Below are 25,060 nucleotides of genomic sequence, written 5' to 3'. Positions count from 1 at the left end.
ATCGACAACGATTTATTTAATATAAATTGCAACTCCCACCGATGAACGATAAACCTAGTTACCATGGTTACCTGCAGTAGTCTGACACTGGGTTAGGGGTTACCGGTTTAACCGCTTAACCATGGGTTAGTGGGATGTGGGATGATGCAAGTAATTTGATTTTTTAAAATTTTAACCAACGTATGGGCTAATTTATTCTAATACGATAATAAAGTAGATATTTTTTTTTAATGGATGGCTGTGTTAAAAATACACGTGTCAGTTTTACTAACATTCTTTAATAAAATTATTCATTACATACACATTTCTTACCAAACAATTAAATGTAGGACACTGTCTTAGAACATATCTTTGTCATTGTATTACACTTAACTTACATGATGTAATAAATAGGTAAATCTTACAAAATTTACTGTAGGGTCAAAAAATATACGAATAAATACATAATACAAAATTTTGACTCGCCAACTTCGTAATCTCAGAATATTTTGTTTAGTTAGATTACAATTGAGGAGTGACTTTTCAAAAGGGCTTATTTTTGTATGGTGTCCATAAAGAAATAAGCCCTTTTAAAAAGACTCCTCAATTATGTTCTTAATAAGAATAACTACACAAACATGCACATACTTCTTTTAACATGGCATTATGGAATAAGGTGTATTTTATTGTTTTAGAAAAATAATTATTTCACACCAAATAGGTCTCAAGGATATAATATTGTTTTTTTTTTTATATATTTACAGAGTGACGAAGATTACATAGGTACTAGTAACCTGTTTTTATTTTTGAAGCATATTTTTAGAAAAAATTGGTTATTTTAAAACGCTGCATATCGCTAAAATATGATATAGGTACGTGCCTATATAAAATGACACGTTCTTTTAGGCAGTGGTTTTTCCTATGGCGGAAGACATTTTTTATAATTAAATAAAATTTTGCAGACAAGACAGAGAAAAATAAATTATTTCTAAGGCCATGTTTACGTCCAAATCTAATGGACTGATTTCTGTATTACGTGTTATAGGCAGCGTTATATACCCTGATGTTATTGTTACTTTACGTTACGGTATAATACACGTGGTGTAGGTATGTGTCTATTTTCACGTAAAATATGCACAATAGAGGTAGACTTAGTGTTACAAAATCACTGGGTAACATAATTTTCGATAATTTGTAACACTTCAAAACGAATCATACCTAATAATTGGACATAATTTTGGGGAAAAGGATCCAACCCATAAATATTGTCAATGAAGTTTTAACTGTCTGTCAAAAACATAAGTCATTCATTTAAATACCAAAATTTTGAGGATCAATCCTTTTTGCTAAACTACGTCCGATATCAGGGTTAATTTCAGCCTACATATTTGTAATCGCTACAGTCGTCAGTCCTCGATCTCTGGACGCTTCGTACAGCGTCACGTACAGGTCGTTTCACGAAAGTTGGCACGAATGGAATTAATGAAACTTTCATCGTATGAGTGACACGTGTATCGGTATACAGTCCGAGCCGCCATTTCATTGGTTAATGTGATAACATAGACCTAGCATTACATAGATCAGCTATACGCGTGCGCCCGTGAGGGACAGAACATACGCAATGCGACAATATGATTGGTCGAGTAGATTTGTAGCCCATCATAAACCATACTAAATTTACGGTGGGGCATAAAAAAAATGTGAGGCTCCTACTGAATCATGCGGCTCATGACCGATCCAGTTATACTAGATTCATGTGTCATACACACAGATATTTTCATTCACTCATTCGTTCCATTCGTGGCAGCTCTTGTCAATTGACCAGTTGTTACTACTCTGATGCTGCGTGTGGCGTGTGGCGTGTGGCGTGTGGCGTGTGGCGTGGAGTGGGTGGTGGTCTAGTCGGCGGTGGCGTCGGGATGCCTCTCCAGGATCATGGCGACGCCCTGGCCGCCGGCGGCGCACGCGCTGACGACGCCGAGGTGCCCGTCCTCGCGCACCAGCCGGTTGGCCGTGTGCATCGCCAGCCGGACCTGACGGAAATACGACTATATGTGTAACTTCACGCTGTAACTATCTCAATTGTTTTTTCACCTCAGCAGCTCGAACAAGGATACTTTGCTGTTTATAAACAGTGAGCAAAATCGCATTTTGCTACGTTTGACTTTTTTCGATTTTTTGATCAAATTATGTAAAAATATTTTCCATAATGTCAATATCAAGAGGAAAATGGGGACTACGTTTGTATGGAGAAACGCTCTTACCTCTTAAGTCCCTAGCAAACCGCGTATAATTTGGTCTAATAGGCGACTTTATCCTAAAGTTTCATAGTAAAGAGTCACCAATCGAATTTAAACTGTTGTGAGACATACTAACATTAAATCATTTTACGGTAATACACAGTACAGTTTTAATGCAAAGAGTCACGTTTTAAATTAACTCGACATAATTATTTTTGAGGCAAGAGGCAAACCAGATCAATACTCGCGACTCTAGCTCTAAATACGAATATTGTTTTACTAATTTTTTGAAAAATATGATCAGGGAAGGGCTCCCAAAACTATTTTCGCGATCGGAACTAATAGTATAATAAAATCCATACATAAATATTATAGAAATTATAATATTTATGTATCTAAAATATAATATTAAATATATAAATTATAATATTATGGACGGATCACAGACTTATTAGATCCAAACTGCGTATTAAACTTAGGATTCCACATCGAGCTCCACACCGAATTCCAGCAAGGCTATCGTGTGTAAGGTTGATCCACGATCAAGATCTTAGTCGGGAACTAGATGATGCGTTTGGCACAGCTGCGGATGTTATACCAGACTCTGTGTCTATTGATGACCATTGGCGAACATATGCCGCTTGCCTGCATAGCTGTGCGTCACAAGTAATTGGCAAACCGCAAAAGAAAAACCAGGACTGGTTCGACGCTTCTGACGCGGATATCCGGAAACTTGTTGACGATTTCAGACGCTCCCTACGTACTAATGATACCACTGAAAGAAATAAGGCACACCTAAGTCTGAAGCTAAAGGTTCGTGCTCTAAAGGATAAATGGTGGACAGAAAAAGCAACCGAAATGCAACTATATGCAGACACAAATCAAACGGGTAGGTTCTTTGAATGTCTTCAGGGTATCTTTGGACCAAAATCGCAGAAAATAGCACCTATCTACAACAAAGATAAGAGCTCCCGACTGACAGAGCAGTGCGACATTCTTAACCGATGGGCAGAGCATTTCAGTGATGTTCTAAATCCTCCAACCCAGACCACTGACTTACTATACATCGAGGCAATTGAAAATTTACCCACGCAAGATGACCTTGCCAATCCTCCATCATTTGTCGAACTCAATGCAGCAATAAATAGACTAAAGAACTCCAAGACACCAGGGCTGGATAGCTTGCCGTCAGAATTATACAAATATGGCGGACCTAACATTAAAAGTAGACTGTTCGATCTCGTCACGAAGATATGGGAACGTGGAATCGTGCCGCAAGTTTGGAAAGATGCCTCCATTTGCAAGTTATATAAAGGCAAAGGAGACATTTCTGACTGCAGCTCCTACAGAGGCATCTCACTCCTATCTACTGCCGGTAAGGTCCTTGCTCATATAATAAATAAAAGATTAACCCTTCTTGCGGAAACATTGCTCCCAGAAACCCAATGTGGCTTTCGCCCAGGCAGAGGCACAGTAGATGCCATCTTTGTAGTTAAGCAAGTTCAAGAAAAAAGTCTAGAACAACATCGTCCTCTGTTTATGTGCTTTGTCGATCTAGAAAAAGCCTTTGATCGAGTACCACGGGAAGCCCTTTGGGTTGTGCTGGAAAAAATTGGCTGCCCTGTGAAGTTTGTTAACTTAATACGCGAATTCCATGATAACATGATGGCAAAAGTTCGACACGAAGAGAACTTCTCAGACCCCTTTCCAGTCACATGCGGTGTAAAGCAGGGATGTGTCTTGGCGCCCACTCTGTTTGCGTTATACTTTGCTGCTGTATTGAAAGACGCAACCAAATCCTGTAGCGAGCTTATAGAAATAAATTCGAGAGCAGACAAATCTATCTTTGACCTTTCTCGTTTTAGGGCCAAACGTCAAATTAGTAAACTTTCCATAATGGAAATGCTATACGCAGATGACGTTTGCCTTATGGCGGACTCTGCGGAAGCCCTTCAATCCTACGTGAATTCCCTTAACACGTCATGTCGTCAGTTTGGCTTAGTTATAAGTGTGACAAAAACAGGTTTTGGTGCAGCCGCCTAGGGGCTGTCACATAGAGCACTCCAGTATCAGACTAGATAGCAAGGATCTGGAAGAGGTGTCACACTTTAGGTATCTGGGAAGCCAGCTCCGGAACGACAATAGCCTGACGTCCGAAATACCATCCAGGATAGCCGGTGCAGCCGCAGCGTTTGGGAAACTAAACAACCGTGTTTGGCGATCACATGACCTTAAATTAACAACCAAAATTATGGTCTATAAAGCCATAGTCATACCAACTCTTCTTTATGCCGCAGAAACCTGGTGCTGTTACAAAGCAGATATTAAAAGGCTGGACTCCTTCCATCTACGCTGTCTTCGCTCAATTCTGCGCATAAAGTGGCAAGACAAAATACCGAACACGGAAGTGCTGCGTCGCGCCAAGATGCCTGGTATCGAGGCACTCATCATCAAACATCAGCTGAGGTGGGGTGGCCACGTCGTGCGCATGGGCAATAACAGATTACCCAAAGCTGTGTTCTATTCCGAGCTCTCTAGCGGAAAAAGGAAACAGGGGGGTCAGTACTTGCGCCATAAAGACGTCCTCAAGCGTCACCTATCCACTTGCGGTATACCGAGCGATTCCTGGGAGGAAAGCGCGATGTGTAGAACGGCATGGCGCGCAACTGTTCATAAAAGTGTAGAGCAATACGAGCAGCAGCGCTTAGAAGACTTGGATGCTAAGCGCCATCTCCGTAAGACGCGCCCGAAGCCTTCGTACACCTACACCTACAATTCAGCCGGCCAGCTCCATTGCGTACCATGCAATCGCATCTTCAAAACCAAGTTTGGCTTCGCAAGCCACATTAGAGCGTTCCATGCGTCCCATTAAAAACGGTTGGAGTCGCCGTCGTCGGACACGGCGAGGAGGACATTACTTACACCAGTGGCAGCGAAGGGATGTCCAATGGACAGAGAACCTCCCCAGTTGTTCCACTTGGACATGTCAGGCGAGCCCACCTGAAACACACAAAATAATCAGTGCGTCCCTGTCGTTACAAACTAAGTAGAAAGGGATTGAGACAACATTACGACAATACGTCAATGTTTTTAATTTTAAGGCCCTATCTTCAACAACATCATCATCTTCTTATTCATAAAACTTTACGGGCCTGATTTAGTTACACTATGTTTTATCCCTTTCTTACAAATTCATAAGTCAAAATGACAGATAAAGACAAACGATTCATAGCTAATTTAGGTCAGTAACGCGTTTATGAATAACGCCACCAGCGTTGTCCCGGCTTTTTGTCACGGCACATGGGAGCCTAGAGTTTGCTATCAAATGATATATCGCACGTAATGTAACTTCCGAAAAACGTATTGGCCTGAGTCGCACACCCTTACCGCTCGGCTACCAACACTTCCATCCAAAAATATATAAACAAAATGTTAATGTTTATTGATAAATACCTTGCCCTGCCTCTTCAGATAGGTCTGGCCGAACCAGTCAGAGTCCATCGCCTTCAAGTTGGCCAAGATTTGACCCTGAAAAAAAAGAAGCCGTATTACACGTAAATTGCAAAAAATTTTGAAACCAGGTCAATGCGGATAAGTGTGACTCTCGAAGTTTTACTTGAGGTTCACGCACAGTAATAAATGATTACATTTTACGTTAACAAGCAACGATAATCGTGAAAAAACTGCAACAACACACATGATACAAAACTTAAGAGCCCTTATTCCCTGGAGCGTTCATCGATTTCACGAAATAACACTCAATAGATGGCGTTGACGCGCGGTACGCGAGCGCCGGCAACTATAACGCGTTTTGAACGCAGAGAAGAATAATCTTGATCTTTGTCGATTTCAATAGCAAGTAACATTATTTTTATTGTTATAGCCACTCTTTTATTTTATTTTATATGCATGGTAGTAGTAATTTCAGTTTATTATGTTAAGAACATATACATACTTGTACCCAGAGATGACCAGGGTGCCTAGCCAAGATGCCAACCGTTTAGGTACTTATAGTTTACATTAAAACCAAATCTGCAGCTGGCCTCTGAAATGGGTAATAGAAACGCGATCCGTATGTCTTTCATTTTCCAAATGACCAGGGTGCCTAGCCAAGATGCCAACCGTTTATGGCGTAGCAAACGAAACGTAACTGTCTCTGTCGCACTAATATTGAAGAGTGATAGAGAGAGATTACGCTATTGTTCGCTTCGGAACGAACGACTGGAATCTTGGCTAGGCACTCGGGTTTAGTACCTACAGTTTACGTTAAAACCACTTAAAACCAAATCTGTAGCTGGCCACTGAAATGGGTAATAGAACCGCGTTCCGCATGTGTTTTGCTTTCCAGATAATCAGAGTACCTAGCCAAGATGCCAGTCGTTCGTTCCGTAGCGAACGATAGGGTAATTTCTCTCTATCACTCTTCCATATTAGTGCGACAAGAGACGGTTGCGTTTCGTTCGCTACGGAGCGTAAACGGTTGGCATCTTGGCTAGGCACCCTAGTCATCTGCAAAGCGAAACACATACGGAACGCGTTTCTATTACCCATTACAGTGGCCAGCTATGGATTTGGTTTTAATGTAAACTATAGGTACCTAAACCTGGGTGCCTAGCCAAAATGCCAGTCGTTCGTTCCGCAGCGAACGATAGGGTCATCTCTCTCTATCACTCTTCCATATTAGTGCGACAGAGACGGTTGCGTTTCGTTCGCTACGGAGCGTAAACAGTTGGCATCTTGGTTAGGCACCCTGGTCATCTGCAAAGCGTAACACATACGGAACGCGTTTCTATTACCCATTACAGTGGCCAGCTATAGATTTGGTTTTAATGTAAACTATAGGTATTAGGTACCTAAACCTGGGTGCCTAGCCAAGATGCCAGTCGTTCGTTCCGCAGCGAACGATAGGGTAATCGCTCTCTATCACTCTTCCATATTAGTGCGACAGAGACGGTTGCGTTTCGTTCGCTACGGAGCGTAAACAGTTGGCATCTTGGCTAGGCACCCTGGTCATCTGCAAAGCGAAACACATACGGAACGCGTTTCTACTACCCATTCAGAGGCCAGCTACAGATTTGGTTTTAATGTAGACTATAGGTACCTAAACGGTTGGCATTTTGGCTAGGCACCCTGGTCATCTGAAAAGCGAAAGACATAAGGAACGCGTTTCTACTACCCATTTTAGAGACCAGCTACAGATTTGGTTTTAATGTAAATTATATTCTAGGTACCTAAACGGTTGGCATCTTGGCTAGGCACCTTGGTCATCTGGAAAGGGAAAGACATACGGAACCCGTTTCTACTACCCATTCAGAGGCCAGCTACAGATTTGGTTTTAATGTAAACTATAGGTACCTAAACGGTTGGCATCTTGGCTAGGCACCCTGAATAGACCCGATCACCTAGGCGAAAAAATTTAATATTTGTGCTATAAAATGTACCTATGATTACATTGATCACAAGGATCAAGATTTTCTAATCGCAGTATACACCACTTCTCGGAACTAGCTCGTTGATTACGAACGAAACAAACGCCTGACGATCGAGCGCAGGTCCGTCCCCTAAGCGCGCCCGGCGGAGACTGAGCGCGCAGTGTCGGTGCAGCGTGATTTATACGTCTTTTAAAAATATTTAAATTTACGGTAAAATAGGTCCTATAGTTATGATTATTTTTTTATGGGTTCACATAAAGTTAGAGTTTGCTATAATATTATTTTGAGGGCAAAATATAAGTACAATTTGCGATAAAAAAATATAATGCGACCCTGTTTTCACCGAAAAAATGAAGAAAACTCGGAAGGTTATTTATCAATTTTTTAAAATGAATCTTTGATTTTCAATCATTTCAGCCCCTCGTACAAGATATGGTGAATTGAATTGTAATCATTCATGTACCAAATGATTCTTGTTTACTGCAAAATTGGCAACCGAAACGACACCTTTCACTGCAAATTTTGAAAAATACTCCCAGGAAAACTCATTTATTTTAGGTTTAAAAAGAGAAAATGCAAACTTTTATTATTTCAGCCGCTAGTTTAGGAAATGATTATTTAAGAACGTTAACAGTTTTCGAATAAATACTAATAGTTACGTCGTAATGTTGAATGAAAAAGGAAGCATTTTGCAAAATACGCTCGTTTGTAGGAATAAGGCCTCTTAAACAAAGTCCGTCGCCCGTAGCGACATCTGCCCGAAGCTTACAGTGTGCCTCCAAATTATAGGTTTTTTAAATGAACTAATTCTGATGAAATGACAAGCAGGGACTGACGTCATCAACTCTAGGGCTGAAATAGAGATTTTTTTCTGCAACTTCCAGGACTCCAGTATTTATATAAGATTTTTCATTTCCATCCCTCTTTTCACCCTCTTTAGGGATGACTTCCGACGTAAAAACTATCCTATGACCTTCCCCGGGACTTAAACTATCTCTATGCCAAATTTAAACTAAATCCGTTTAGCTGTTTAAGCGTGAAGAGGTATCAGACAGGCAGATACACATACATTGATCCTTATGTTTTTCTTACTGACTTAATTTTGAACTTATTTCTGCTACCTAGATAGTTTTAGTTCTAGTTTTAGTTTTATCAGGCTTCACTGAAAATTAGCGTCATGTAGTGTGTCCTAGGATTCACTTCGGGACATCAACAAGCTGAGTCAATGTTTTATGTTATTTTTGTGCTAATAAATATTTCTTATTCTTATTTTGGCCTTACGGCGAAAGCCTCGTGGATCTCCCAGGAGTCGACGTCCTTCATGGTGAGGCCGGCTTTGTCCAGGATCTTGGGGATGCCGTACGCGGGCCCCAGCAGCAGCTGGTCCACGGGATCCTAAGGGAAATCATTACTACAAATAAACAAAGAAAAAGTTTTTGGCAAAAAGTTCATTTTTGGTACAAGCTTTTATTGCTGACTGCACTTTTGTTTCCACAGACAACTAGAGTTAGACAAAGAGGAGTCTGCAGAGATTTTGACAACACACGCAGTGCCAGTGTTATTTATGCGTCATAATTTTATAGAAGTTTGACGTTTAAAATAACACCTGCACTGCGTGTGCTGTCAAAATCTCTGCAGACTTTTCTTCGTTTGACTCTAACACTCATCGAGACAATTCTAATAACCCCAAACACAATTAGGTTGCGTTGTTTTATCACAAAGTTCTTATGGCCACCTCCTGTCTCCATCATCAGATCAGCTCGATGGTACCATAATATTGCATTGTCACCCGACTTACATATGTATGCAAATTTTCAGCTTCATCGGAAACCGGGAAGTGGGTAGAATTTAACTTGCAAAATTTAATTACAGACAAATAGACATCGGTACCGGTGAAAACTAAATAAAAGCTTGTGAAAAGTGTTTCATTTACAAGGATTACGTCACAACATTCCATGCGACGTAAGCAGCAGATCTATTTCAATCACAAATATGTCAATAGAAGTTATATTTAAAAAACAAAATCATCAAGATTTTTTAAAATATGTTTCATATTTTAAATAACCCGGAGTCTAAATTTGCCAGCAAAAAATGGTTTAATTTAGAATTGAATTTTAACATTTTGTGATTTCGGATGCGCAAATTAAATCACGTGATTTCTGGAACACTAAGAAGTGGTCTATTAATTTTGATCTCTTTTTCATAAATACCTGAGCGACGTAAGTGAAGTCCCTCAGATAGGCCTTGGGCTTGAAGCCGAGCTCCTTGGCCTTGGCCTCCGGCATCACCAGGCACGCCGACGCGCCGTCAGTCTACAACAAACAACACATACTAAATATATCTTATTAAACATAATTCAAAATTCATCCGATGTAGGCAGTGCCAACGAATGGGGTTGACCGGTCAAAGTATTTTACAGGTTTCACCTAGCTGTCAATCCTACGAAGTACTACCAGGGGTGCGAATCTCCTCGCTTCGGGCAAACTCGGCTCCGTTCGGCTCAGCATTGCTCCGAGCAATTATTAGGGTTGGCACAACTTGACGTCCCTTTGCGTGCACGACCACAGATAAGACAATGACTTCAATTTTGACAACCTTAAATAGCCGAAAGGGATAGTGCCATATATTAGAAAGGGATAGCATGATTCGACCCTGAACCGCTGTCAAACTTCGGTTTTGTAGGTATTTCCTTTCTGTACGGTAGTACTATTATTTATTCTGTGGTACTACGAAGTGTCGATTGTTATTTCTTTTTTTGTAATTTTATGCCCTGGATGCTAGCTTTTTAAGCTCCAATGCCTCCAATGGCATCAATGGCGCCATCTAAAAAACGTTTGACAGTTGCCAACCCCATCAGACATACGAGAGTAAGTTCTATGATGACAGAGTATGCGTACTGACCAGGAATGAAGCGTTGGCGGCGGTGACGGTGCCGTGCGGCTTGACGAAGGCCGGCTTCAGCTTGGCGAGCTGCTCAGGTGTTGACACACGGATACCGTTGTCCTTGTCCACCAGACCGTCCTTACCGTCCACTGAAACAACAAATTATAATCTCAAAATAGTTTTAAATTCATTTTAAAGGTAATTTTACAGTTGAACAGCGCGACGCAAGGGAGGCTAGTTAGTTAGGTTGTACTGTAACTCACCCTTCACAGGGATGAGGTCGGTGAAGTATCCCTTAGCCTGCGCGTCGGCGGCGGCCTTGTGCGACCGCAGAGCGTAGTCATCTTGCTCTTGACGGGTGGCGCCGAAAGCGGCCGCTAGCCGGTCAGCGCTGTGACCCATGGTCTCTCCGGATGAGAACTCAGCCACGGCAGGGAGCTACAATTAAAAAAAACGTCAATTCGTGTTCCTTCCGTATAGTACTTTCATAGAGTAACTTATACTAGAGCGGTACTGTCATAGTAAATTTTGTAACCCCAGTAAATTCACTGCCATCTGTCGACACACTTTAAAACTAAAAATAAATATTTATAAAAATACGATAAAATGTATTTAAATATGCATAGGTACTTTCATAAAAAAATGTTTACTAAATATCACGCTAGATGGCGCTGTACCGGGCGCGGCGATTTCTAAATCGCGCTAACGAAATTTTTATTGGGATTGTATATAAGGGTTTGGGATTATGCTGGATGTATGTATTGTCTACATATATATGGAACTAGTTGTGTTGTGGTCCACTTTCATTCACAATGACGATGAATATGATCATCATACCTCGGGTGCGAAGAAGTCCGGCCGGATGGAGGCCAGCAGCGACAGGCGCTGCGCGGGGGTCTTGGCCCTGTTGACGCGCAGCAGCAGGGAGCGCATCTTGCGCGAGTGGCGGATGGGCACGTCGGACATGAACTCGACGCCGCCGGCGACGATGATGTCGTAGGCGCCGGCTGCGATCATACCGATACCTGGACAAAAAAGTTTTTGTTAAGAATGACAATTAGCTCCATGCATGAATTTATTTTTATTTTTGGATTCATAATTTATATCGTGGGAACACCGGAAATGATAAAAATACTTTTGTAAACCTTAACATTATTTTATTAAAAAATATTTAAAATGTTGAAAATTTTCGAGCGGTTGAAACGCTCATAATTTTTGGCGCGAATTCGACAGAGCGTGATGACGTCACACGTTGGGCGGCCCAACTGACGTTTGCTACTAATGACACTAATCTGTCGAACGCGTGACGTCACGTGGCGTTTCGATCGTTTCGCTCACTAGCTTTTCGCGGGCAAATTTTTGTACTTTTTATTTATAATTTTAAGTAATTAAATGGTAATTTAAAAACGGAAATGCATTTGTAACATGATATAACGGTAACAAACATCCGAATAAAACATATTTCGTTCAAATATAAACTTCATGCATGAGGCTAATTTTGATAGAAGCTTTTATCTCTGACTGTACTTTTCTTTCAACAGACAACTAATACTCATCGAGACAAACCCACACACAATTAGGTAGCGTTGTTTTATCACAGTTCCCATGGCCACCTCCTGTGTCCATCATCAGATCAGCTCGATGGTACCATAATATTGCATTGTCACCCAACTTACATAATATGTATGTTAAGTTTCAGCTCAATCTTATAATCGGAATTGGGTCTTATTATGTGCCATTTTTTCAACCTGTTTAATTTTGCATATTTTTTATTTATTGAGAAACAAACAGTCTTAAAATAAACATAAGCAACTTAGCTAATAGCTGGAAATTGATTTTTTATAGACCTACAGTTTCCCAATTCACATATCGAGGTACAATTAAAAAGTAATGATAAATAGTGCAAACTTGTAGTACCTAGTAGTTGTACATAATCAAAACAATAGTATACCTACTAATAACAATAGTATATAAATGTATAAAAAAGAGAAAAGACTTATACTTATACTTAAATTACTAAAATTACAAGTATTTACTATCGGGTTGCTTGCAACATTTCACCCTTATTTTAATAAAGAATATACAGTTCTTTTAAACAAGCCTAATGGACTGCTAAACAAATCTGCGTCCATACATTTTTCATTGTACTGCCTACACGCGCGTCCAATATACGAATGCCGTGCGTGTTTTGTTTTGCTGTTAGGAATGCTAAATAATGCCTTACTGCGACAACTACGTTCATTCCTACGGGGGACACGAAAGCAAGTTTTTTGTAATAAGTCGGGGGCATCTACAACGTTATTAATAATTTTAATTGGCACCTTTTTTATACCACTAACATTTATTGAGCTATATTTATTGTTTACCATGATTAATCAAAGATGGACAAATATTTGCCACAATTATGAATAAGGAGTGAAAATTCCCGATAAAAAAGCTTGAAACCCCCAAAACTTCTATGCATTTGACATTTTGAAAGACCTCCATCTACACTAGCGCCCCTAGCGGCGAAATTAAACGCGGTAGCCCTCTTTACGAAAAAGTTTATCAGCCAAAAGTTTATATTTAGAACATCTGTACCTCAACCATGACCCTTTCAAACACCTAGGAACACTAGATTGGCTCCATTTCAATTATGTAGTTAACTATTTCCATGTGTTCGAGCCAAATAACTGTACAAGTACAGTCAGAATCTTTATATTAAGTACATATGGATGTTATGAGTGGATTGCATTGAGAACAAAGTCCAATCAGTATTATTAGCTAGTTTATGAAGTATTATCAGATAATTGTCAAGAAAACATTATGTACTTCGTGGTTTGTTGTCGTTTATTATGGCTGCGTTACTATCGTTCGCTGTAATTGGCTGTATAAAGGGAAATAAATGATCGAAAGATTCGTCACAATATTTGGCCAAACAGAGCCATGTGTGTTCATTGTTTGCTCAAATAAAAGCTAACGACGTATTTTGACGTTTGACTTTTAGTCACAAACGTAAAAATACGTCATTACTAATGAGCTAATGACTCATTAGCTCCGTCCTATGTGACTATCTTGGACAGTCTAATCCCGAAACCTAAAATATTTCACACTTAGAAATTATTAATAGAAATTATATTACTCATCTCCATTCCGACACTTCAAAAAACCGGCCAAGTGCGAGTCGGACTCCGTACCATTACGCAAAAAACGGCAAAAAATCACGTTTGTTGTATGGAGCCCAACTTAAATATTTATTTTATTCTGTTTTTAGTATTTGTTGTTATAGCGGCAACAGAAATACATCATCTGTGAAAATTTCCACTGTCTAGCTATCACGGTTCACGAGATATAGCCTGGTAACAGACGGACGTACAGCGGAGTCTAGTAATAGGGTCCCGTTTTTACACGACTGCCCAAAAAAAGGAGTGTATTGTTTTCAGGGTTCATGTTTGTATGTATGTGAGTTTCTTTATTCCACCATAACTTCTAAATTCCTTAACCGATTTAGATGTAATATGTATCATTAGAATCCTTGCGTCATCCCGGGTGACATAGGCTATGTGACGTCATAATAAAATCAACATGGCGGACGTAATACACAATAACGCGCGACATTTGGAAAAAAAATCTTGCAAACTTATCGAGTGGGGTATCAAAATGAAGAGCTTTGAGAGACAATTCATTACCCTTTGGGTAAGGATTCCTAACAAAAGAGCTGATTTATTCACTGCCTTTGCCTTGCCTGCCTCAGTTAAAACAATACTAACAGCACAGTTTAAAATATGTAGTTACTTACATATTTTTAAAATTATGATTCTTATGATTTTGCATGTTTAAGTGCGGCACCGCCAAAGAAAAAAGGCCAGCACTCATACACTGGACAAGTTGGACAACCGATTACTTTAAAAGTAATTCTTTCTGTACAGAGTTTGTCCACACTAAGTTAGTTATCTGCCAAGTTTTACATGCAGTATGGCCATACATTGTCACTGCAATGAGTCAGTCGGAATCTCGAACACTTTAAAATTTGGTTACCTGGCAGGCCATGTTCACAATAACATGAGTGTGTGATAACTGAAGTATGGGAGTTCCCAAGTTGGGATACCTTCCTGTCTATGTTAACCGTACTCTACCGCAATATCTAATACCAGCAGAACAGCCATGACTATTACCAGTAGTAATAGCCTGGTTGGAGGATATACAGGCCATGGTGACAGTGTGGGAGGGCGTGCGGTCGCTGAAGCCGGCAGCTAGCGCCGCCTCGCGGCCAATGTTGGATGTCTTCACCTCCTGGATGACCGTGCCGTAGATGATGTAGTCAATCAACTCCTTGTCTATGCCAGTCTTTTGCAGAAGACCCCTGAGTAAGAAGATTATAAGGAGACAATGAGAAAAGCTTATAGAACAATATTAAATATTGAATTACAACAAACTGGACATAATTCAGAGCTTTATTTAGTATTATTTCAATTGATTCCATTTTGTTACCAAAATTTGTTAAGTTTTAATACAAGTTACAGCCATGTAGGCATTGTAGGCTGTTAACTTATATACATATGAAATGAAATAAAGAATATTTGTGCCATTTTCAACCAAAAGGGTACTTATTGTCGTTTGTGAATAAGGCGCTATTTCCATATAGCTTCAATTCGAAATCAACCTTATCGACAAGCGACAATGTGGTACCTTTTGGTTGAAAACAACACATTTTATGGTCTGATCATAGCAGAATGGCAAATAATACTACGGACATAAAAAGCAAAAGAGTATCTTAACGGTACTCTACGTCATTTAACTAAGAGATGGATTTTGCGAAAACTTAAAATAAGCTCAAATCATGTTTAAATTTTAATTTATTTTCAAAAGTTACAGGAAGACAAAAGGGACACAAAAGACCATCATTATTTCTACTCAAATCTTGTTTATTGATAAACTATGTTTTATGTGTTAGTACTTACAACAGGGCGTGTCTGGCAAGCTCGTGGGGCATCATCTTGGAGTAGTCGGTGAAGGAGACAAGGAAGGGGGTGCGGACGCCATCCACGAGCACCACATTTTTGCCGGTGCGGTCTTTGAGGGTCTTCTTCTGCTGCAGCGCTGCCCCGACGCTCAGGGCACGCCTAGCAGTGTCTATGAAAGAAATACAATTAGAAATTGAAAACTCTTACACAATTACAAGTCATATTTAAAATATGACTGGAACAAGACCTAGTTTTTATAGTCAATTTTTTTACTTAAATTTAAAGCATCAAGGTTAAACAAATGTTAACATAATTATGAATTAGACTAGTAAAGTTTACAGACATGTGAAGTAAAGTTGCCAAGTCACTCTGCCTTAACTAAGTATATGTAAACTGTAAACATGTCTATCTTCCAAGTACTTTTAATATAAAAAGATGACAATTTAATAGATATTTTCACATCTTAAACCAAATCTGATGACCACTGGACATAACATACATACCTGCTATATTTATGAACAAAAAAAACCGACCAAGTGCGAGTCAGACTCGCGCACCGAGGGTTCTGTACTTTTTAGTATTTATTGTTATAGCGGCAACAGAATTACATCATCTGTGAAAATTTCAACTGTCTAGCTATTTGGGTTCATGAGATACAGCCTGGTGACAGACAGACGGACAGCGGAGTCTTAGTAATAGGGTCCCGTTTTTACCCTTTGGGTACGGAACCCTAAAAAATTAACTATTAAGGCAACATACTATTAATATTAAGTCAAATGTTTCATAACACAGGTTTATAAAACCTATAGACGTGTTAACAGCTGTTGGATCTCCGAATAATAATAAAAAAAAAAAAAACAATATTAGATCAGTATTTTTTGTAATCATACTAATAGCTTCTGCCCACGACTTTGTCTCTGGGGGATGATGAATGATAATAACTATCCTATGTCCCTCCTTGAGCTTCAATCTATCTCCATACCAAATTTACACTGCCAGACATACAGAGTTACTTTCGCATTTGGGTGAAAATTATTTTCATTGTCTTGTTTTTCAACCCTAAAAAATGTGAGTGTGAGTGACTAAAACCCCATCCTTTTATAAAAAATGAGACGGAATGGAGCTTTTTGTATGGAGTGAAATTCCGTTTTTATTTTATCTCAACAGTTATAATCTACAGCTAGAAAGACATGCAATAGCACTCATCTTTTTTTATTTATTTGATAAAAGACAAAAATAGAAACGTGACAAAGTAGTCAGAAACATGACAATGAAAAGAATTTTGACCCATTTATAATATTAGTAGGGATAACATAACATGTTCAGACAATAAATAAAAACAACTTACACTTTGTTATTGACACCATGATCACTTGTACTTAATAATATATTTGAAACAAGTCACCATCTCCCATCTCACAAGCCATAAATATAACTTATTGTAAACTACATCCGTAAACACAACAGAATTACAAATATCAGAAATTTACTATGAGCATCTTGAACTAAATATGGTAATAGTAATACAAATCCTTCTGATAAGAACCCAGCTCCAGATGGACTTTAATTTCATAACTGGATGGTTGTTTTATTTGTATCCAATCCACATTAAAACACATAAACATGTAACCCTGATTGTTTTGCATTATTAAATTGCTAAAATGTGACCTGTTACTGACCTACGCGAATACGGTAGCTGACAACCGCTTCATATGAAATATTCCTTATAAATATAATTGTCGAAGTGCCAACCATGAAAGGTCCAAAGTTTACGTCTGAATAAAAATATCCACTACACTACCTTCATATATTATAACCTTAGAAAAATATTATTATGCAACACGATGACCTAATGATGCACCGGTAGATTTTATTGAAAAATAACGATATATTAATTGAAAATAATTGAAATAAATTACCAAATTTGATCGTCGAGCTGGCATGTGAAGTTTTCAACAAAGTTTTCGCTATGTGGGATGCCATGGCTGAGTGAACTCCTACGGGATATCACAGCTAACTTGGGATGACTGGAACGATATAAATTAACTAAAAATACTATAATAATGCACTAAAACTTGCTATAAACTTCATAAAAGTTGGACTCTGACCTGTCAAATCGACGATGTGAAACTCCTGAAATTTCATTTCTACCACAGATACAATACATTACCAAAATGAGGGCTAACGCGTATGAATTCGCCGCTAGGGGCGCTAGTGTAGATGGTAGTCTTTTCCATAGTTCGAAATGTCAAATGTCACTTGTCACTTCAATGACTGACAGCTGTTCTTTAGTCTTTTGGACCACCATCAACAGAGACGCCAACGGGTGAGCAAAAAAACGATAGCCCTCATTATGATGCGGATCAAATGCGGATTGTGTTAAACCCACAGGTTAAACCTTAGGTTCAGTTTCATTGCGCAATACTTGGATCGAAAAATTCGGCGTGGAAAACCAGTGCCACCACAAACAAATCAAAACCACAAACCCTCGGGCTGTGTGATCCAAAACTTTCTACTTTTTAAAGATTTAAAAACTATAGTGGGTCAAGCAAATCTTGTCAGTAGCAATGTAAAGCAAACTAAAGTAGGGCAACACTCAAAGAGCAGTACGAACGCCTTATAGTAGGTAGTTTGCCCCGAACTGAGAACTCGCGGTTCGCCAAAAACCGAGTTGATTCATACTTCATAAGGGCCCTCCACACTCGTGCGAGCGCGAACGCGAGTGTGGACTCTAGTTCGCTTCGCGCCGCGTAATCTGGAGCGGCCTATAGACATCTGCAATTGGTCAAACCAAAATGTCAGTAGGGCCCTCCACACTCGTGCGCGAATCGCGGCGACTCCACACTCGCGTAGTCTGGAGCGCGCTAGTAAATAAGAACAAAAAAAAAGTATACTCATCCTTTTCTTAGGGTTCATTCATTAATTACGTCACACGAATTTCGAGGTTTTATGACCCCTCCCCAAAGAATATAATTTCGAAACCCAAAACGGTCGAATTGATAACCTCCTTTTAAATAATTGATCGTGTAGGGGTCCTCTTAATATTCGGAAAACATTGTATTATTACTTTAGTATTTAGTACGTATCATTATACGGACATTTTAAATTATTTATAATTTATTATATCATTTAAATGTTTAGAAAATCGAGAAATAACACTTTTTACAATAAGTATGCTTCAAAGGGCACTCCACACTCATGCGCGAATCACGGTGCGAAGCCGTGAACGCGAGTGTGTAGTCTAATTCGTTCAAAGAGTATATAACCACTACGTTGGTTCGCTACTCAGCGAAATCGACATCGACTCCACACTCGCGTTCGCGGCTTCGCGCCGCGTAGTCTAGGTCCCTCCACACTCGCGGGTTCGCTTCGCGCCGTGATTCACGCATGAGTGTGGAGGGCCTTGGAGCGCGCTAAAAATATAGCAACAGATAACGCATAGCCAGCTTGAAGATCCATAAACAAATCACTGTGGCGTCTTTGTCGAGCGGATATTGTTTATGATCACTCGACATTTTCCTTTGCAAAATAATTTTGTGGTCGAAATTACTTTGATTATAATGTTTTCATTTATATCCTGATACATGATAGTGAATAATCACCCAACTATGACTATATGTTAAAAAAAACTAAGTGAAAGTTTTTACAAATGTTTAGTGCAAGGGACGCTTGCGAATTCTCCCTCGACCAATATAGCGGGAAATCTCTGTGTCGTGACGCGCACTAACATTAAGAATATCCCTGTGGAGACTGAATATATTCAACAGCTTGTTATGTGGTCATTTACACTTTGACAGTGGTTCCGTGTCTTGTAAAGTAGCGATTGACAATGTCTGACGAAATGGCGGTTAGTGATAACCCGAGTGGGGAAGAAGCCGTCGTTAATGGACCTGAAGCGTTGGCAGCGAGTGCCGAGGTCGCGGCGCCGGAGGCCCACGATGCTCCCAGTGCGCCCGCGGACCCGGAGCCTGAAGAAACCAAGCCAATTAAACTAGGTAACTTAACACTTTCACATAACCTATCTCACATTTTTGATGACGTATTTTTGCTATTTGCAAACCAAAATTGTGCTCTAATGGAGCATTAAAAGGTACTACGACCTATTTTTATTGATCACAGAGGTATAATTGTCAATCTTGGGCATAAATTATAAAGTTATTGACATATTTTATGCTGGACTTTCACATTCATTGTTAGGTTGCACAACTACAGTATTGAGTCGCGTTTGTACAGACTAGTCATAGATTATAGTCCAATACAATCATACATGAGTTAATTATAACTTCGGGATATTAATCAACTCGCTAATTTGGTCCATCGCTTTTAGTTGTATAGTACTGGATCGTCTTCAATAAATATATGTTTGCTGATTATTACTTAGATTAGCTACTTTGGGAAACTTAAAGTGGGCTTTTCAGATATATTTCTACAGAGTCAAGACATGTATTGTGACATCGGCAATATAGCCAAGTATGCTTTTATGAAAGTTTAGATTGTGACGGTGTAGAAGTGTAGGAAGTTAAGTGAGTCTAGAATCATAATGCCTTGTAATCAAATATAAAATAGATTACAAGAAGAAACAATATAAAATAACATGCGGATATGATTTAAATGCAATTGTTGGCTAATCAGGGCTTGGAAATCACATGCAGCTTTTTTGAAATACAATTGACAAGTGTGGGCCTTCAACAATCTATTTTTCTATACAGTATGTATATCTGACAGACAAAATCTATGTAGAATCAGTTTCACTTGGGGTCATAGGGTATATGCAGTGCAAATAAATGGTTTTCCTGTTATGGAACATTTCGGAAACAAATAGTAAGAAGTCCTGAGTAGTGTTGGTAGGAACTTGAGGCTTTCGAGTACTTGTTTTTACAAGTTTTAAAAAACTTCTTAGTCTTTGTTTTAACTAAAGAGCTTATTACACTATCCTAATTTAGTGACTAACAAGAGGGACGACGCTATACGTGAGAAACGATAGGACGTATATCGCATCTCACATATAGCGGCGTCCCTCTTGTTAGTCACTAAATTTAGCAAAGTGTAAAAAGCCCTTAAGAAAGGACTCAAGCCTCCAAATAAAGACTGACAACAAGTTTCTAGATTCAAAATCTTTGCATGTTCCACAGAACCTGAATGGAAATCAGAAAATGCTCCAGAGCCCGCAGAAGACACAGATGACAAACGGGGTGTCAAACGCAGGGCGTCAGCGGCTTTCAGCAATGCTGCTGGTGAAATCTTCAAGCCCTTTAAGGGCTTTGCGAAGATGGAGCTGGATGACTCTATTGTGGATTACAAGAAAGTTCTAGGTAAGTTTACTAAGATCTACTGTTTCCGGCGAGCGTCCCTACACTACATGTATATCAAATTTATTAAGTATAGCAATAGCCGAGTCCACACAGAGCTAGCATAAGCGCGCTCCGCCACGGCCGAGGCACGTCTACACTGGCCGTTTTGTGCGCAAGGAAATTGCCTTGCGCGTATGCTTGCTCTGTGTGGAGTTGTGGACCCGGCTAATGAGTAACGGGCTAACGATATTTTAAGTTTAATATATTTGTATGCTGATATATTAGTGTTGTTCTATACTATGTACTAAATTCCATCTGTCTTTTAATGTAACTACCATAATTCTAGTAAATAAAAAACCATGACTATAGCATGGAACCAAGATGCAAAAAGAATAGGTATGAGATGGGAAGAATTTTTGATGGTTACAATACATTATGGTTTTAAAGAGAGAAAAGTTTATTCACCTTCTTTTCAATCTTTTACATTTGTGCAAAATGAATTCTTTGTTACAATCATGATCATTCTGTAATTAACTGTATTGCATTAAAAAAATTCTCATCAACGCATTTTCTATGATTAGACAACCTGGAGGCAGAGGTGGTAGAGACCAGCAAAACCGTGGTGCCTCTCCGGACCGTGATGGGGACACCCACAGCTCCGGCCAGGGCCAGTAAGCGAGCGAGGCAGGATACAGGTAAGTCATTATATAATAAGCAGCGACTGGCACAGAAGGTATTCAAGAACTCATAATTTGTTTTATTTAAAATAACATTTAATCGAATTACTTTTTCGAACAAGAATGCGGCATTTGAGTCATGTCCATTCATGTCCATATTAATATTTTTGTTCGGAATCCTGCTGGCACCGTCCGTGCCAATCACTGATAATAAGTAAATTTTCCTACATTTTTTTTCTATAGGTTTTTACTATGGCTAACATATTTAATAAAAAACTTTATTTAAAGTGATAATGATGAACCAATATAAAAAGTAAGATTTTCCATGACAAAAACTTTTCAATTTGAAAAATTTGGCACCAGGGGCCTGTTTCTAAAAAGCTTGTAGCTTGTAATACAAGTGGAAGTTCCTTTCTAACAAAAGCTGTCAAAAAGTGACATCCACTTGTATTACAAGTTACAAAATTTTGGGAAACGGGGCCCTGGTCTCAATTCTTATAGGTTTACCATACTTTTTCTTTAAACCCTTCCATTTTCACATTTGGGGCATTTTCTAATAAAAAATACCACATTTATCAAAATAGATACAACAATTATCAAGATAGACGGTATACTGTTTGTCACATTTTTAATCAAATTGTCCTGGAATACAATTCTGTTGGTTAAAATCAGCGTTTTTTTGCAGATGGATCGAGACCCTCATCAGCCCTGTCGTCTAGGTCTGAAGACGGAGTATCTTCCACTGAGGTATGAATAATTAAATACATACATAAATTGCATAAATAAGTAATATTTTGTTTAAATAATGTTTGTTATTGAAAGTGTGGACTGCGGAATGAAATAATTGCTAATAAAATATTTTTATTTGTGTTATTTGAAAGGAAAACGATTATTTTATAGTTTATAGTGATACCAAGTAACAAAGAAACAACAGCAAACAAACAACAACAGAATCAACAAAATGAAAACCAATCAGTGTAACCACTACCAAAGTGATACCAGACAGATATTAACAACAAATATAAATAAAAACAAACTCCCCAAGCCGATTGCAACCAAAACCCTCTTACAAAGAAGGACGCCGACCCGTCTACACCCAAAGGGTAGACGGGCTAAAGAGAGAGGCATTGAGAGCAGGGTCTCTCCAAGTAGAGTACGGGATCCGTTAGGGGTTGGCTAATGCTTCTGACAGTTTTGCAACAAGACCCAGTATTGGCAGTAAACAGGTGAAAAATGTATGATTAGGCGGTTATCTACAGGGCGTGGTGCGTTGCGAGGAAACTGCCGTGCACGGCTACATTGATTGAGCTGCTTCGCTCGTCATAGACCTGCTTGAAATTTGTGTTTAAACTCTGTTTTCTATATCCCATATTTTAAAATGACAGTTCCATTGATTGCGCAATTTACTAACCAAACATCTTGTTTTTCTACCACGATACACAATAGGGAAGTTTCCTCTATTTCAAATAAATTAATTTCACACCGTCTACGAAATAAAGCATCAGATAATTATTAGAAAAACATTGATAGCAGTTATTTTTAAACACAATTACTATTTAATAAATCGGATAGTAATATAAAAAGTTGGTAAGTTGACCATGACTGTGACGTCACTGTACCCATTTTCATATAAATTCCACATTAGCAAATCGCTTTGAAAGTTCTAAAAAAAAAGTTGATTTGACTAATAGTAGGAAAGTAGCCTATTGGGGCAGGGCAATCTCACTGTCATTTTAATATGTGAGTTATAATAACCAGGTTTTACATAAATAATTGATTTGCGTACAGTCGCTATTGGTTATCCGCCAGGTATCCTCCCCGTTGGTCCGGGGCCGCCGCGCCACCACCGAGATGTCGTCGCCACTGCTCCGGGTGCCGCTCGAGAAGGGCTGGAAGCGGGAGCTGGTGTACCGAGCCGCGTTGGATCAGCACTCGCGGCGCAACGCAGACATATACTACTACACGCCAAGCAACAAGAAGCTGCGCTCCACTAGAGAGGTGAGGGTTCTAATCTGTAACAGACGGTATATCTGTCGTCGCCACTGCTCCGGGTGCCGCTCGAGAAGGGCTGGAAGCGGGAGCTGGTGTACCGAGCCGCGTTGGATCAGCACTCGCGGCGCAACGCAGACATATACTACTACACGCCAAGCAACAAGAAGCTGCGCTCCACTAGAGAGGTGAGGGTTCTAATCTGTAACAGACGGTATATCTGTCGTCGCCACTGCTCCGGGTGCCGCTCGAGAAGGGCTGGAAGCGGGAGCTGGTGTACCGAGCCGCGTTGGATCAGCACTCGCGGCGCAACGCAGACATATACTACTACACGCCAAGCAACAAGAAGCTGCGCTCCACTAGAGAGGTGAGGGTTCTAATCTGTAACAGACGGTATATCTGTCGTCGCCACTGCTCCGGGTGCCGCTCGAGAAGGGCTGGAAGCGGGAGCTGGTGTACCGAGCCGCGTTGGATCAGCACTCGCGGCGCAACGCAGACATATACTACTACACGCCAAGCAACAAGAAGCTGCGCTCCACTAGAGAGGTGAGGGTTCTAATCTGTAACAGACGGTATATCTGTCGTCGCCACTGCTCCGGGTGCCGCTCGAGAAGGGCTGGAAGCGGGAGCTGGTGTACCGAGCCGCGTTGGATCAGCACTCGCGGCGCAACGCAGACATATACTACTACACGCCAAGCAACAAGAAGCTGCGCTCCACTAGAGAGGTGAGGGTTCTAATCTGTAACAGACGGTATATCTGTCGTCGCCACTGCTCCGGGTGCCGCTCGAGAAGGGCTGGAAGCGGGAGCTGGTGTACCGAGCCGCGTTGGATCAGCACTCGCGGCGCAACGCAGACATATACTACTACACGCCAAGCAACAAGAAGCTGCGCTCCACTAGAGAGGTGAGGGTTCTAATCTGTAACAGACGGTATATCTGTCGTCGCCACTGCTCCGGGTGCCGCTCGAGAAGGGCTGGAAGCGGGAGCTGGTGTACCGAGCCGCGTTGGATCAGCACTCGCGGCGCAACGCAGACATATACTACTACACGCCAAGCAACAAGAAGCTGCGCTCCACTAGAGAGGTGAGGGTTCTAATCTGTAACAGACGGTATATCTGTCGTCGCCACTGCTCCGGGTGCCGCTCGAGAAGGGCTGGAAGCGGGAGCTGGTGTACCGAGCCGCGTTGGATCAGCACTCGCGGCGCAACGCAGACATATACTACTACACGCCAAGCAACAAGAAGCTGCGCTCCACTAGAGAGGTGAGGGTTCTAATCTGTAACAGACGGTATATCTGTCGTCGCCACTGCTCCGGGTGCCGCTCGAGAAGGGCTGGAAGCGGGAGCTGGTGTACCGAGCCGCGTTGGATCAGCACTCGCGGCGCAACGCAGACATATACTACTACACGCCAAGCAACAAGAAGCTGCGCTCCACTAGAGAGGTGAGGGTTCTAATCTGTAACAGACGGTATATCTGTCGTCGCCACTGCTCCGGGTGCCGCTCGAGAAGGGCTGGAAGCGGGAGCTGGTGTACCGAGCCGCGTTGGATCAGCACTCGCGGCGCAACGCAGACATATACTACTACACGCCAAGCAACAAGAAGCTGCGCTCCACTAGAGAGGTGAGG

General features: G+C 40.5%; 2 protein-coding genes across 2 annotated transcripts in view; one reads left to right on the top strand and one right to left on the bottom strand.

Moving 5' to 3' along the window:
* Positions 1-262: 262 nt before the first annotated feature.
* Positions 263-17,602, bottom strand: LOC134751199 (trifunctional enzyme subunit beta, mitochondrial). Its single transcript, XM_063686580.1, has 11 exons — positions 17,397-17,602; positions 15,475-15,646; positions 14,689-14,876; positions 11,372-11,559; positions 10,798-10,972; positions 10,553-10,683; positions 9,862-9,963; positions 8,933-9,046; positions 5,673-5,747; positions 5,142-5,219; positions 263-2,012 (listed from the first exon to the last, which is right to left on the bottom strand). The coding sequence occupies exons 1-11, from the start codon at positions 17,458-17,460 to the stop codon at positions 1,878-1,880; spliced, it is 1,422 nt and encodes a 473-aa protein (XP_063542650.1). The 5' UTR covers positions 17,461-17,602; the 3' UTR covers positions 263-1,877.
* Positions 17,603-18,940: 1,338 nt separating this feature from the next.
* Positions 18,941-25,060, top strand: part of LOC134751271 (nascent polypeptide-associated complex subunit alpha, muscle-specific form-like) — a 39,086-nt gene continuing 32,966 nt past the window's right edge. The window contains exons 1-5 of the mRNA XM_063686653.1: positions 18,941-19,472; positions 20,610-20,789; positions 21,350-21,463; positions 22,131-22,192; positions 23,255-23,443. Coding sequence (XP_063542723.1) covers positions 19,307-19,472; positions 20,610-20,789; positions 21,350-21,463; positions 22,131-22,192; positions 23,255-23,443 — 711 coding nt within the window. The 5' untranslated portion in view covers positions 18,941-19,306. The remainder of the gene's footprint in view (positions 19,473-20,609; positions 20,790-21,349; positions 21,464-22,130; positions 22,193-23,254; positions 23,444-25,060) is intronic.

Source organism: Cydia strobilella, chromosome 21 (genome assembly GCF_947568885.1).
Source record: "Cydia strobilella chromosome 21, ilCydStro3.1, whole genome shotgun sequence".
In the NCBI taxonomy this organism is placed as follows: Eukaryota; Metazoa; Arthropoda; class Insecta; order Lepidoptera; family Tortricidae; genus Cydia; species Cydia strobilella.
The sequence above is the reverse complement of the archived record's forward strand: the minus strand, read 5'-3'. Positions and strand labels throughout refer to the sequence as shown.